We start from the raw sequence: 13,717 nt of genomic DNA on the forward strand, positions 1-13,717 counted from the left end.
AGCAGGGCAGGGCTCGGCAGCGGGGCAGGGCCCACGGCCCGGGCCTGTCCGGGGAGGCCCCGCCGCCATCCGGCCCTGCCCTGCCCCTGCGCCCGGGCGGAGCCGCGGCCGCGGGCCATGCCACGCCAGCGCCGCCCCGCCCCTTTAACGCCACCGGGCGGTGCCTTTGAGTGACGCACCGCGCGCCCTATGGCCGGTGGCCGCTCCCGCCTCCGCGCCGCCTCCACCAATAGGAGCGCGGGGGGGCGGGCCTCGCGCCGCTCCCAACCCGTGTTTCCCTTCCGCTCTTAAAGGGGCCGCGGCGCGGCGCGGGCGGCGCCGCTGCGCTATGCGCGGGCGGCCATGCGATGGCGGTCGGTGGTGCTGGGGCTGCTGCTGCTGCGGCTCGGGCTGCAGGCGCTGCTGACTCTGCTGCCCGCGCTCGCCCGAGGGCTCTGCCTGCACCCGCGCCTGCCCTGCCCCGGCCCGCGGCCGCCCGCGCTGCCCGGCCCTGCCGCGGGGCGCGGGGCCCGGCTGTGGGGCGCGGCGGCCGGCGGCGATGAGTACGAGCGGCGCTACAGCGGCGCCTTCCCACCGCAGCTGCGGGCGCGGCTGCGGGACGCGGCCCGGGGCATGTTCGTGTTCGGCTACGACAGCTACATGGAGCACGCCTTCCCCCGCGACGAGCTCGACCCGCTGCACTGCCGCGGCCGCGGGCCCGACCGCCGCGACCCGTGAGTGCAGTGCGGCCGGGGGAGCGGGAACGGCGGGGAACGGCTGCCGGGCCCGGGCCCGGGGCTGGGAGCTGGGCCCGGGCCCGGGGCTGGGAGCTGGGCCCGGGCCCGGGGCTGGGACCGCGACCCCGGCCTGGGGCTGGGAGCTCGGCCCGGGGCTGGGGCTGGGAGCTGGGCCCGGGCCCGGGGCTGGGGCTGGGAGCTCGGCCTGGGGCTGGGAGCTGGGCCCGGGGCTGGGAGCGGCTGCCGGGCCCGGGGCTGCTATGGGGCCCTGTGTGTCTCCCTGTGGGTCAGGCTGGGCCCAGCCTCCTCCCGGTGCTGCTCAGCCGCGGTGCAGGTGGTAATGGCCATAAGCTAAAATATAAGTTCCACCTGTGTATGAATTGTGGGATGGTTTGGGTGGGAAGGGACCTCAGAGCCCTCCCAGTGTCCCCCAGCCATGGCAGGGACACCTCCCACTGTCCCAGGTGCTCCAGCCCCAATGTCCAGCCTGGCCTTGGGCACTGCCAGGGATCCAGGGACAGCCCCAGCTGCTCGGGGAATTCTGTGCCAGGGCCTGCCCACCCTGCCAGGGAACAATTTCCTGTTAATATCCAAGGTGAACCTTGGATATTAATATAATACCCTTCAGTTCAAAGCCATTTCCTCTTGTCCCATCACTCCAGTCCCTCTCCATATTTCTTGTAGTCTCCCTTCAGGTACTGGAATGCTCTTTTTTCCATAGTGGGTAGAGCTGTGGAACAACTGCTCAAGGAGTTGTGGGGCCTCCCCCTTTGGAAACATTCCAAACCCACCTGGACATGTTCCTGTGTCAGCTGTTCCAGGTGACCCTGCCTGGACAGGGGGTTAGACTGGATGATCTGCACAGATCTCTTCCAGCCTTAACAATTGTGTGATTCTGCTCTTCCAGCTCCAACCTGAACATCAATGATGTGCTGGGGAACTACTCCCTGACACTGATCGATGCGCTGGACACGCTGGCGGTGAGTCCTTGGCTTGGGGACACTGCTCTGGTCACCCCAGGGACTGCCCTGCCTGGGGGTGCTGCCAGGGCTTGCCCAGGTGGTGCTAACAGCTGGATCATAAAGCAGCGGGGTCACATGGGGGTAACACAATGCCAGTAGCTGGAGATGTCAGCAGAGATTTCCTGAAGAGCCAGAGGAAATTTTGGAGCTCCTCCCCAAGGTTCATCTCTTTGGGGTATGCCATCACTCTGGTGCTCAGGATGGGTGGATTTGAACTGGAAGTGCTGTGAGTTGCTGAGAGGTCCAGCAGGAGGAGGGCTCATTGTGTGCACAATAGCTGGAAGAGCTTTGGTTGTTTCACTTGGCAGAGAGGGCCTGACACTCACATCTGTGTGAAGAGTGAAGGGGAACACCTGTAAAGCTGCTTCTCGCCTGCATTTCTGATAAAACTGGAAGATAATGTGAGGAGTCAGGTGAAGAAGGTGGTTTGGGCTCTTTGGGATGTAAATATATAGGTTTTATATATGTAGAACACTTTCCATTCTACCTGGGACTGCAGCAGTGCTGAGGAGCTGCTTGAGCAGGGCTGAAAGCAGAAGTGAGGGAAATGTTGGGTTTTACTGAGAGAGAAGTTTGGGATCTCTGCTGTGTGGCTGATGAGGGTGCCTTCCTGTCCTATCACCAACAGGGCAGTGCTCAGGTTCTTCTCTCAAATGTGAAGGTTCTGGTTGCTAAAGTCTCTTGTGTTTCAGAAGCTTCTGCATGGGGGAAGCCTGTTCTCCTCATTGCTCAGATCAGACACATGATGCTTCCCCTCTGGGGCTGGGTAATGGGGACAGCTGGCACCTGCTGCTTTGGTTAAAAATTTAGGTATGTCCCAGCCTTTTCATGAGCTCAGGCAAGCAGGAACCTGTGTTTTTCTTCCACATTCCTGCTCCCCTAAAGCTCAGGCAGAATTTACATCTGTCTCTGGATGTGATTTCAGTGGAAATCACTTCCTAGGTTAGACCTGTAGGAAGCAGGCACAAGGGAACTCCTGGATGTGCAGTGTTGGGTCAGGAACCTGAGAGGTTGGACTGACCTTTGTTCAAATAAACATTAAATCAAACTTTTATTGTTCTGTAAGTTATGTTTTAAGCTAGACTTAACTCTTGTACTGATAGTTCAGGCAGTTTGAACACTCAGTGTGCTAAATCTGACTGCTGGACTAAGATGTGAACTTGCCATTCTCTCCCCCAACCCTTTTCTGAAGCAAAAATTGTACAAACTAGCTTTGTTTTTCTGTAAAAGGTAATGGGAAACTCCTCAGAATTCCAGAAGGCAGTGAAGTTGGTGATTGACACAGTTTCATTTGATAAAGACTCAACAGTCCAAGTTTTTGAGGCAACAATCAGGTATGTGGTGCTGAGCTTCTGCCTTTAAAGTACTAACAAGGTTAAAGACTTGGTGTGTGTAATTCAAAGTGAAATCATTGATCAGGAGGTCTTTGGCGGGCTTTATTCCCTAAATTGTTCTTCAAGTAAGCTGTTTCTTAATCTTCTATGGAAATATTCCATCCTTTCATACTGGAAACAATTTTAATCAGTCCCGTGTGACCTGGAGCAGTGAGACAGTGGCTCTGTGCTTGCAGACTCTGCTTTTTTGTTGTCACTCTTGTAGCAGAGACTCAGATCTGTGCCCAACAAACAACCCTGGGAGAGCTTTTCCCTGATTTGTTTTGGTTTCATGGACTTCTGCTCACTTTCATTTTCATTTTAGATGAAAAACACTCTGGTCTTGGAAATGGGTTTGGATCCTCTCTGATTTTAAAGGGTTTCATTTTCTGAGTGCCTCAAGCAGTGTTTGGCCTTTTTTTCTCTGAGTACTAAGTTTATCTAACACCCTTCCTGCCGTTTGCAGGGACAAGCCAGGTCTTCACTCCTAAACAGACTTGTTACAAGAACTCCTGGGTTAGGTAAATTTTACAGAACAAGGTTTTGGGATACTGTGCCTGACAACAGCATGATTTCTACATATGTTCACCACTGGTGGGGGAAAACCAGATCATCTTGTGTGGTGCCTGTTGTCAGACATGACACCAGTAAGGTGTTCAGGTGAAGAGTGAGGTTCAGAACAGACTGAAAACCTGAATTTTCCTTTTCCCACAGGGTTTTGGGAAGCCTGCTGTCTGCCCACATCATAATCACAGACACCAAGCAGCCCTTTGGTGATATGACCATTAAGGACTATGACAATGAGCTGCTGCACTTGGCTCATGACCTGGCAGTGAGGCTGCTCCCAGCCTTTGAGAACACCAAAACTGGCATTCCCTATCCTCGGGTGAGTGGACACAGCAGCCCTGGGGGAAATAGGCTCAAAGCAATGTTTCACCTGTCATACAGCTTTAATTTTGTGCCCTTTTATGTACACTTGGGGTATTGAGCCTGCTCCAAGTTATTCTAAAATGACAGAGGGGAAACTGCCCCAAGTTTTGGTGACATGGGTTACTCAGGTTGCTCCTTCTGTCTAGTAAATGTTTTCCCTGGGCTGATTTTTCACTGTGTTTGTTGTTCCCTGTGGGTCAGGAGTCATTTGTTCCTGTGCTGTTTGGCTGGAGCATTCCCTGCCCTGTGTCACACAGCAGCAAACAATCCTGTCATTAACAAGGAATATTGTAAAGGCAAATAGCTGAGGAAAGGGACTCTATTCCTGACTTGCTACTAAATTCTATTAGAATAAAACTCTTCTGAAATCTTTATCATACTGGGCTTGGAGTTTATAGTTTTCCTGAAGACTGCTCAGGGGGTACTCAATACTCTGGGATTCTTGGATGCTGCAGCTTCTTGTTTTAAGCAGATGCAGTTGGCAAGGAGAAGGATGTCACTACTACTGGAACAATCCTAAACTGCAAAACTATAATTAGCACTTGCCTGGCTGCCCTTAATTTTTGGAGACAGCAGTAGTGCTTTTCCTCCAGACCTGCCAGGCTGTAGAAATGTGAATTTTCACTTCAGTTCAGGGCCTGGTAAAGCAGCTGAGGGTGGTGTAACTTCCCTTCAGCGCTGTGTTCCATGGGGAAGGGGAGGAGCTCTTGGTTTCAGCAGCACAAACTGAGGGGCAGCAAAGAAGAAAATGCCTGAATGTTTAATGGAAAACATGAAAAAGTGGGGTGAAGTTTGCAAGGGTTAGCAAGTGTAAGAGAATAATGAGGCCTGCCCCCTTTAAGCATGATGCTGTAAAGCTGGAAGAATATCAGGAATCCTACAGGAAAGCTTTCCAAGCAGCAGCGTGCTGGTTTTGTGTCTCTGTGCACATTTCACGCTGCACACTGTGCAAAAACTACCAAAAAAGCTTGTTCCTAAAGGTGAGGGTGCAGCTGTGAGCACAGCTGGCTGAGTGCAGCCCTGTTGGACTGTCCCTGTTCACAGGTGAACCTGAAGAAGGGGGTTCCTCCAGACAGCCACAACGAGACGTGCACAGCAGGAGCTGGATCCTTGCTGGTGGAGTTTGGGATCCTCAGCAGGCTGCTTGGTGATTCCACGTTCGAATGGGTGGCCAGGAGAGCTGTGAAGGCCCTGTGGAGCCTCAGGAGCAATAACACTGGACTGCTGGGTAATGGCTGGGTAATGGCACAGCTCAGGCTGCGCCATCAGCTCCTTCAGGTGGCCTCACCTTTGTCCTTCTGCTCCCTCTGTAGCTGGTCAGCCACGTTCTCGTGGTGGGCCCAGGGGTTGTGTTGAACCAGTGGTGATTTGGGGTTTTGTAAGAAAAATGGGGTCTCTGAAACACTCCTTAGGGCACAGGTTTTCAAATGGAATTTTTCACAGAACTGGGGAATGGAACTGAAGGCCCTAATTTGTGTCCCCATTAATATAATTCAGATTGGCAGATGACTAAAAGTACTTAAAATAACTGTGTGTGTGTGGGTGTTCCTCAGATGAATCCACCACTGTAATAACACTTCATCTGATGCCAATCTTTGATCCTTCCTCCTTGGGAATTTCCAAACATGAAATTTTACCAAATCTTGACTGGATTGTTTTTCTCTGATATACTCAGCAACCTCAGACTAAACTTTTTGTTTGTTCTGAAAGGAAATGTTGTGAATATCCAGACTGGCCACTGGGTTGGAAAGCAGAGTGGACTGGGAGCAGGGTCAGATTCCTTCTATGAGTACCTGCTGAAGTCCTACATCCTCTTTGGGGAAAAGGAAGACCTGGAAATGTTCAACGCTGCTTACCAGAACATTCAGAACCACTTGAGGAGAGGGTATGTGATTCATTCAGCATCAATTCCTTGAGCAGTGAATCCTCCAGCAAGATCTGAAACGTATCTGTTTATAGTGCTTTGTGTCACACTCTAGAAAATCTGTTCTTGTTACTGTAAGAAGCAAAATCTCATTTCCATGGCAGTCTCCTCATTCCTCAGCAACTGATGGGGTGCAGAGAAGCCAAACTGGTTCCTGTCCCAGTTAAAAATGTTAAGACTGAGAAAAGACTGGCACTGAAAAAGAAATGCATTAAATTGGCTGCTTTGCTCTTCTGAAAGCCTGATCTTGCCTAGCATGACTTTTTGGTAGAGATTCTGCTGGATAGGATACATCCCTTTATGAATGAACTTGTCTGGGAGCACGGCTGATGTTTGGTTCCTTTCAGAAGGAGCCCAGCACACAAAGCAGAGGCTGCTTGCCTGTGCTGGTGGCAGTGTGCTGTGTTCTCCTCCAGCAGAGGCATTTCCATGTTGCTCTCGTTCCCTGGCAGTCGTGAGGCCTGCAATGAAGGAGAAGGGGACCCTCCCCTGTACGTCAACGTGAACATGTACACGGGTCAGCTGATGAACACCTGGATTGACTCCCTGCAGGCCTTCTTCCCTGGACTGCAGGTGAGCTTTCCTTCTGGTAAAGGCCAAGTGGGAAGGCTTATCCTAATCCTGGGCTGGGAATGAGGCTGAGTTCTGAGCTGGGTTCCCACCTGTGGGTTTGCATCTGGCTGCTCTGATAAGAGCTCAGTTCAGCTCTGCATTAACACAAGAATGTGGGGAGGCCTGGCCTGCTCTCTGCTAGATCTGAGAGACTTTCAATTTCCTTCCTTTAACCTCAGCATTTTAATTCTGTGCTGTGAGGCTCTGCTTAGACTTTTACTGCAAAGAACGAATACATTAGTACTTTCTGGGGGTTATTTTCTGCGTGTTCTATGGGAGAAGAGTTGTGTTAGGTGCCACATTCTCATCTTTGCTGCCTTGCAGCACTAAATGTGCATGTCTCTGGCTGCTCTCGTGCCCAGGTGTTGATAGGAGATGTGGAAGATGCCATTTGTCTCCATGCCTTCTATTATGCCATCTGGAAACGCTATGGAGCTCTCCCAGAGAGGTACAACTGGCAGCTGCAGGCCCCAGATGTTCCCTTTTACCCGCTGAGGCCGGAGCTGGTGGAGTCCACATATCTTCTTTATCAGGTATTTGACTTCTTGAGTTGCACATCATGGCTTGGCCAAAAGGCTTTTGTTCAGAAAGTCCCTTTTGCCCCGACCTGTGGCCAGCTGGAGCTGCCTGTTGTCATGTGGAGTCTTTGGGCAGGCACTGCAGTGTTGTGCAATGCTGTTGCTCTGCTGTTTGCTTCAAAAATAGCCTTTTTTTATAAAGCAGGCAAAAACAACACTAAACAACCTTTTCTAAAAGCTGCTGGCAGATTTTTTTTACAAGGCAGAGACTTGTGACCGCTCAACCAAAATTGTTGAAGTAAAGGCTTCCCTTGCAATACTGTCCAGGCACAGATACAATAAACTAAAATTACTGTCTGCCTACAAGGAAGGGATCAGAGAGTTTGGATTTACTGCAGGTTTTCTAGGATTTGCACTAAAGCAAATGTGAGAAGCTTGCACTGGCTAATCCAAATCATGCTCCTATAAAGATAACTTTGCTGTGATACACAAGACTCTGGTACCAATAGGCCTTTGTTGTGTTATTTTTACAAGATTTCAAAATTGCTGACTCTAACTCTTGTCTGTCTTCCTTATTTAGGCCACAAAGAACCCGTTTTACCTTCATGTGGGAATGGATATTCTGCAGAGTTTGGAAAAATATACAAAAGCAAAGTCAGTCTTCAATGTTCTTTTCTTCTCTCAGTGCTATATACTTACATTTTATTATACAAATATTACATAGAATCCAGTCTGCCACATGTAGGTAAACCAGAAAACCCAGCCCTCCTTGAAAGCCACAAGTGATGATTTATTTATTGAGCACTTCTTTCCTTCCCATCTGAAAATGAAATTATAGTCCATGGCAGCTTTATACCTTTGGAATTTTATCACTTGCCTTTCAAAATGCATTGTTGATGATCAGCTGCTAAAAACTGCTGAAAATAGTAGTTGGGATTTTTCCTAGGGATCCTGCAAGAATATTTCCCACCTCATGGTGTTTAGCTGAACTGAGGGATGGCCCCTAAGGCAGATGCTGTTGGATGTCAGCACCCAGTTCAAGACAGCAGCAGTGAATCCTGACTTCAATACTGAATAGCCAAACTTCTTGCAAGGCTCAGGGGGAAGACAATGAATTTTCATTCCTTATTATTAATTGACTCATTTCCTAGACAAATGTGCAATGATTGGCCAGGTCAGACATTGCTGTTGAGTGGGGTCCAGCTGATCACAGACCCCTCAGCACCCCAGGACCAATAACCAGTGAGTGCTTGCACAACACCATTGCATTTGAACTTCACCCCTGGCAGTTGGAATGCTCTCAAGTGAAGGAGTGTCTGGGGAGCACTTTGAGAGCAGGACAGCTGGAACTGACCCCAAACCAATGTCCAATGTTGCAGGTGTGGCTATGCCACGTTGCACCACGTGGTGGAGAAGACGAAGGAGGATCGAATGGAGAGCTTTTTCCTCAGTGAAACCTGTAAATATTTGTACCTGGTACGTGTGTGTTCCTCATTGCCAAGACACTGCACAAAAATGGCAGAGGAGGGGGCAGGGGGTTCTTAATTATTAATTAGAAGCTGTGGTGGGTTGGGGATGGATCATTAATGCCAACCTGCTGGGCTCTGGGTTTGTGATTCAGGCTGATCTCTTTGACCTCACCCCAATCCCTGAGCTGAGGCAGCTGCCCAGGAGTTGTTCCTGAGCCTGGAGAGCTGCAGGTTTTGGGAAGAGGTTGGAAAGGAGAGGGAGCAGGACTGGAGGGAGCTGCTGCTCAGCTCTGAGCCCCTCTGCCTGGAGCAGCCTCTGCTTTCTCCCCTCTGGGCTTGGGCACTCACAGGAGAAAGCATTTGGGCTGACATTGCCTGAGCCCCTGTTCTCAATCTCCTTTAGTGCAGAAAACCAAATAAATCTGTGACTGAGTGGATGCCAGCCTAGAAATGCCTCACAGAGCAGCTTAGAAAAATAAGGGCACTTTAAGTTGTGTGAGAAGTTTTTTCTTCTGCTCTCCTCTTCTAACTGCTCGGATCAATCTCTTGCATTAAGACTATTTATTTCCATTTGCTCCAGCATTATTTAGCACTAAAAGGTATTTTTGTGGGATCCTTCAAAGCGTGAGTACCCGTTTCCAGCTCCTTGTTACTGGGAGATGTTTACTGGCACACCTACAATGACTGTCTCTCCCATCTCTCCTTCAGTTGTTTGATGAAGAGAATCCAGTGCATAAATCTGGGAACAAGTTCATGTTTACTACTGAGGGCCACATCGTGTCTGTGGACGAGCGGTTCCGGAACTCTCTGTGGGAGGACATCCTCCCTGGACAGGAGGACAGCGCCCACAAAACCAAACCCACCGAGCTCAAGGCAGCCAACTTCAGCTCCAACGTAAGGACTGCACTGCTGCTCCTGCCTGGGCACGGGAAGGGGCAGGCAGGACAACCAGAACCCTTTGGAGGTGGCACTGTGGAGTGTTTCCTTTAGAAATGTGAAGTACCTGAGAAGCCCCTGTGAAAAGCAGCAGCAGCAGAAGTGGGGTGATGTGAGGGATCCTGGTGCAGGTGAAACCTGTCTCCTTTGAAGTATTTTGCAGCATTTTTTTTTTGTTCTTTGTTAATTTACTTTAAATTATTTTTCTCTTCCCCTTTCCTTTGCCCTTAAAACTCTCCAGTGTTGCTGTCAGGGGCAAAGGGAGAAGCAGGGAGTCATCTAAACCAAACTTTGTCTTCCTCAGTGTGGTTTTGGGGGATGTAGAGGGGACCTTTCTTAGCAAGGCCTCAACTGGCCCCAGAGCTGTGGCTCCAGTGCCCATCCCCAACCAGAACAGAACTGGTTTTAATCACAGAATGCTTCGAGTTGAAAGGAGCTTAAAGAGCATCTCATTCCACCCCCATGGGCAAGGACACCTTCCCCTAGAGCAGCTAAGGACAATTTTTTTAAATCTCTGTGTGGTTCCTTCCCTCCTCCCTGCAAAGCTCCAGAAAAAGAGCATTATTTTAAACATTCACAGTTGTCATAGTGAAGGAAATCTCAGTTGCACAACAAGCTGTGCTGTGTGTTTGGAAGCTGCAGCCTGCACTGAGGAAACACTTGCTGCTCATTTATGGGATTTGTGCTGGAAGTCTGCAAAGAACGAGGGAAAGTTTGAGTAAAGAGTGTTATTTGGTACAGTTTTCTGTACTGGGAGGATCTGAAAGGATTGCAGAGGGGATGGGCTTGCCTGGGTTTGGATTTGGGTTTTGAAAAAGATTTAAATTTCCTCAACAGTGTAACAGAGTCCCTGATGAGAGGAGGTACCTGCTGCCCCTGAAGAGCAACTACATGAGACAGATCGACAGAATGGTGGGACTGATCTGAGGGACCCTGCAGGGAAACTTCAGAGGAGCTTGGGATTCCTCTGCAGACATTCCTCCCCCTTCAGCTGCTCCCTGCACAGGCTGAGTCCCCCAGGTGTCCCCTGGGCCTGGGTCAGCCGTGGACACAAAGGAGACGGAGCTCAGTCCGAGCTGGGGTAACCTCCTGTGCCACCTGAACAGCTCTTGGTTCAAGACTTCCTATGAAAAATGTTGTTGCAAATGAAGGCTGAATTTATTTTAGGAGAAAAAGAAGGCAAATTGGCCTGTGCCACTTAGCTACCTCTTTGTAGCTGTGTTACAAATGTCCCTCTAGAGCAGGGTCTGGTATTTAATTTGAAATGACCTCGGGGCTTGGGGAAGGAGTGGGGAAGTGCAATTTTTTACACCAAGTTATTTGAATTTTTCTGACTAGCAATACACAACCTTAAGGTCTTCTCAGGTAGGAACCCACTGGGTTTGCTGAAACAGAACTGCTCTGTGTACTCTTGGAAAAGAGAACTCCTGGTGGTGTAAGAGCTGTTGGTAGAGTCTGCCATCCCTGACGCTCACAGCTGATAGAACCTGCAGGGCTGTGAGAGCTCACAGCTGCAGGAACCAGTGATCAAACCAATCCAGGTGCCTTTTTGGAAGGGAGAGGGGGGAGGGAAGGGGGAATTGCAAAGCCACTCAGGCAGAAGTTCCCAAAGTTTCCTTGTTTGCCACGTTCTAGTGCCTTTTCAGGAGAGATGCTGCTAAGAGCTGGTGTCACAGTACATGAAGAACAATTTCACATTCCTGACAGGATTCATGTGTTAGTGCCTTAAGTTCTCTTCACTAGCAGGGAAAACTGAGCTTCCTTGGGAAGATGGAAAAGTGTTTCTGATGAACTGGTTGCAAAATACAGTGGAGCCCAAAGTCACTTCAAAAGAGATATTTGGTTTATTTTTTAAGATCCTGGAAGAGCATCTGTGAACTTCCAGGAAGAAAGCAGTTAAGGGTTTGAGGGATGAGAACAAACTGAGGCCAAAACAACTATTTTAAATATAACAAGTTGGGTTTTTTTCCAGTCCTTTCCTGTTGCTTATATACTTCTAAATTTGACTACAGTTGAAGTAGTAGAATGTTATTTTTTGGGTTAATTACTTTTAAATTGAGGCATAAATACAAGGGCAACCTGATCTGCTGTATTTTCACCTTCTTACAACAACATTGGTTTTCATAAACCACGTGTTGCAAGTCAAAACATTTCTAATAAATATGAAGTTTGTGCTGGAGAGGTTATTGTTGGAATCTTTTAATGTACAGATGCATCTCAGGGACTTTGTTGTAGAAACTTCCATTCCATGATAGTTGAATCTTGTATTCAGGCAGGAAAAAAAAAAAATATCATCAAGTCTTAGTCTTATTATGTGTGTTTGAAGGGGTGAAGGGTTGGAAGGGGGAGAGGGAAATAGGTTAAAATTGCCCAAAATATTGCAATAGAGTGGGATGCCTTGGTGTTTGAGGCAGCTGGTGATTCCAGCTTTGCCAAAGGTATTGCTGGAGTGTCTCTTTGAAAGGAAAACAGGAATTCAGGGTGGCTGGGAGAGGTTCAGGCTGTGCTTGCAGCCAGTACAGGGTGAGAAGGGCAGAGGATGGGCAGAGAGGGCTGGGCCCAGCTGGGCTCAGCCAGTTCTGCAAGGGAACGTGGTGGGGTGGGAGCCCAGCACAGCATCCCACCCTGGCTGTGAAAACTCAGTGAGCAGGGTTCTGGGATGGACAGGGGTCAGGGATGGATTGGACAGGGGTCAGGGATGGATTGGACAGGATTCTGGCAGGATTCCAGGAAGGACAGGACAGCAGGACAGACACACCCTAAGTGCAGTGGTGGCTTCTCCTGGTCCAGGTTTGTCCCTGAGCCCAGTTTAGCTCCCTGAATGTGGCACTGGCCACTCCCTGTGCTTGTGCCTTCTGAACTCCTGAGCCCAGGGCTGAATCCCTTCCAGAGCTTTCCAGAGAGAATTCCACCACCCTGAGGAAGTTGCACAACTGTTCTGCCATTGTGTTTTCCTTGTCATTGCCAGGAATAGTGAAAGGTGGCTGAGAATGGAGCAGCCCAGACAGGAATTGCAGCCTTCCAGCCAAACAAGGTCAGCTTCCCTTGGGAATCGCTTTGGAATTTCTGTTGCCAGGTGATGTGACAGTCATCTTTCCACAGAAATGCTCTTTATCCTCACAGAGGCTGGTGGTAAAAGACTCTGTTCCTTCAGGAGCCAACTTTTCCTCCTCTTCGTTCTAAAACTGCTTGGATATGTTTTTACTCTGTGAGGACAGGGTACCTGTTAGGCACTAAAATGAGAGTTTGTGTACAAGTGAATGGCATCAAAATGGAACTGGTGACACTGCTGGAATCACTTGCTGAAACAGTCTCTTAGATTTCTTGGTATCATGTGCAATATCAGGTTTTCCTAACTAAAAGTGCCATGTATGCTTAATTGTTATTTATCCATGAAGTGTTAACTGAGGACAGGAAACTTGGAAGAGGACCAAATGTGCTTTCATGAAATGTCCCGAATTTTCAACACTTGGCTTGTGTTTTGCAAGTCTGCATTAAAAAAACAGTGTGTTTGACTACTCTGATGTGTGTTTGTCTTGTAGGGGATCTCCCTGCACCTTCTGTACACTGGGATTTCATCTGGTTAGAGCTGGGGGAATCCCATTTATTCTTCCTGCAGGAGAATAAACCCACCCCAAAACAACAGGGCTCTTTCTTCTGTCCCTGTTCCCTTTCTCCTTGAGGATTTGGGGGCAGCTGAGAGCAGGGATTGATGTGGGAAAAGTGAAGTGTGGCAGTTCCTGCTCTCATGAGCAGGTCCTGACCTTCCTGCTGGGATTCCCAATCCTTTGTCCATCAGTCCATGAAAAACCTGGTTCAGGTGGGAATTCTGCACCAAGAACCTTGCAGGGCTCTCTGCAGCCCATGGATAACCAGCCTGGGAAACAGCTCGTGCTGGGTTTGAGAGCAGGAACGTGGAAATGAGCTGTCTGACCATCACTTTGATTTATTGGTTCTCTTCTGCTGCTTTTCCCTCCTGGATTTGTTTTTCTCTGGCTGGCATTATCTCTTGTGTTGTTTCCTGCTTTGCTGTGCAGAGCTGATGGGACATTTGCTGTGTCTGGATCAAACTCCACGTCCCAGGGAAATGTCTGTTGAACATCAGGGATGGGAATTTTGCAGTGGTTTTAAAGTCCCTCTGGGTTTTTGGATAACAGACTTCTAAGTGTCAATTCTAAAGTGAGTGTAAAGAGGCTGAGACGCTGATTTTGGGGCAA

The 13,717-nt window shown here is 49.3% G+C and overlaps 1 protein-coding gene across 5 annotated transcripts; it reads left to right on the forward strand.

Annotated features, from left to right (window-relative positions):
- The first annotated feature begins 316 nt into the window (after window positions 1-316).
- EDEM1 (ER degradation enhancing alpha-mannosidase like protein 1) lies at window positions 317-13,018 on the forward strand. 5 transcript variants are annotated; one of them, XM_033517455.1, is made up of 12 exons: window positions 328-713; window positions 1,624-1,696; window positions 2,969-3,072; window positions 3,826-3,997; window positions 5,086-5,269; window positions 5,752-5,926; window positions 6,313-6,538; window positions 6,940-7,110; window positions 7,676-7,749; window positions 8,475-8,571; window positions 9,273-9,458; window positions 10,338-13,018. In XM_033517455.1, exons 1-12 carry the CDS (start codon window positions 343-345, stop codon window positions 10,425-10,427), a joined length of 1,923 nt encoding a protein of 640 aa, XP_033373346.1. In that variant the 5' UTR covers window positions 328-342; the 3' UTR covers window positions 10,428-13,018. The 5 variants fall into 5 exon arrangements, 4 of the variants coding, with proteins under 4 accessions (XP_033373346.1, XP_033373347.1, XP_033373348.1 ...); XM_033517456.1 differs by having other exon boundaries at window positions 6,382-6,538; XM_033517457.1 differs by having other exon boundaries at window positions 6,385-6,538.
- The last annotated feature ends 699 nt before the right edge of the window (window positions 13,019-13,717 follow it).

The sequence above is a fragment of the Parus major genome, chromosome 12 (genome assembly GCF_001522545.3).
Source record: "Parus major isolate Abel chromosome 12, Parus_major1.1, whole genome shotgun sequence".
NCBI lineage: Eukaryota > Metazoa > Chordata > Aves > Passeriformes > Paridae > Parus > Parus major.

Coding starts and splice junctions, on each gene's coding strand:
- EDEM1 (XM_033517455.1), top strand. CDS start 343: ATGCGATGGCGGTCGGTGGTGCTGGGGCTGCTGCTGCTGCGGCTCGGG. Junction 3,998..5,085: donor CTGGCATTCCCTATCCTCGG/GTGAGTGGACAC, acceptor CCCTGTTCACAG/GTGAACCTGAAGAAGGGGGT. Junction 7,750..8,474: donor GAAAAATATACAAAAGCAAA/GTCAGTCTTCAA, acceptor CCAATGTTGCAG/GTGTGGCTATGCCACGTTGC.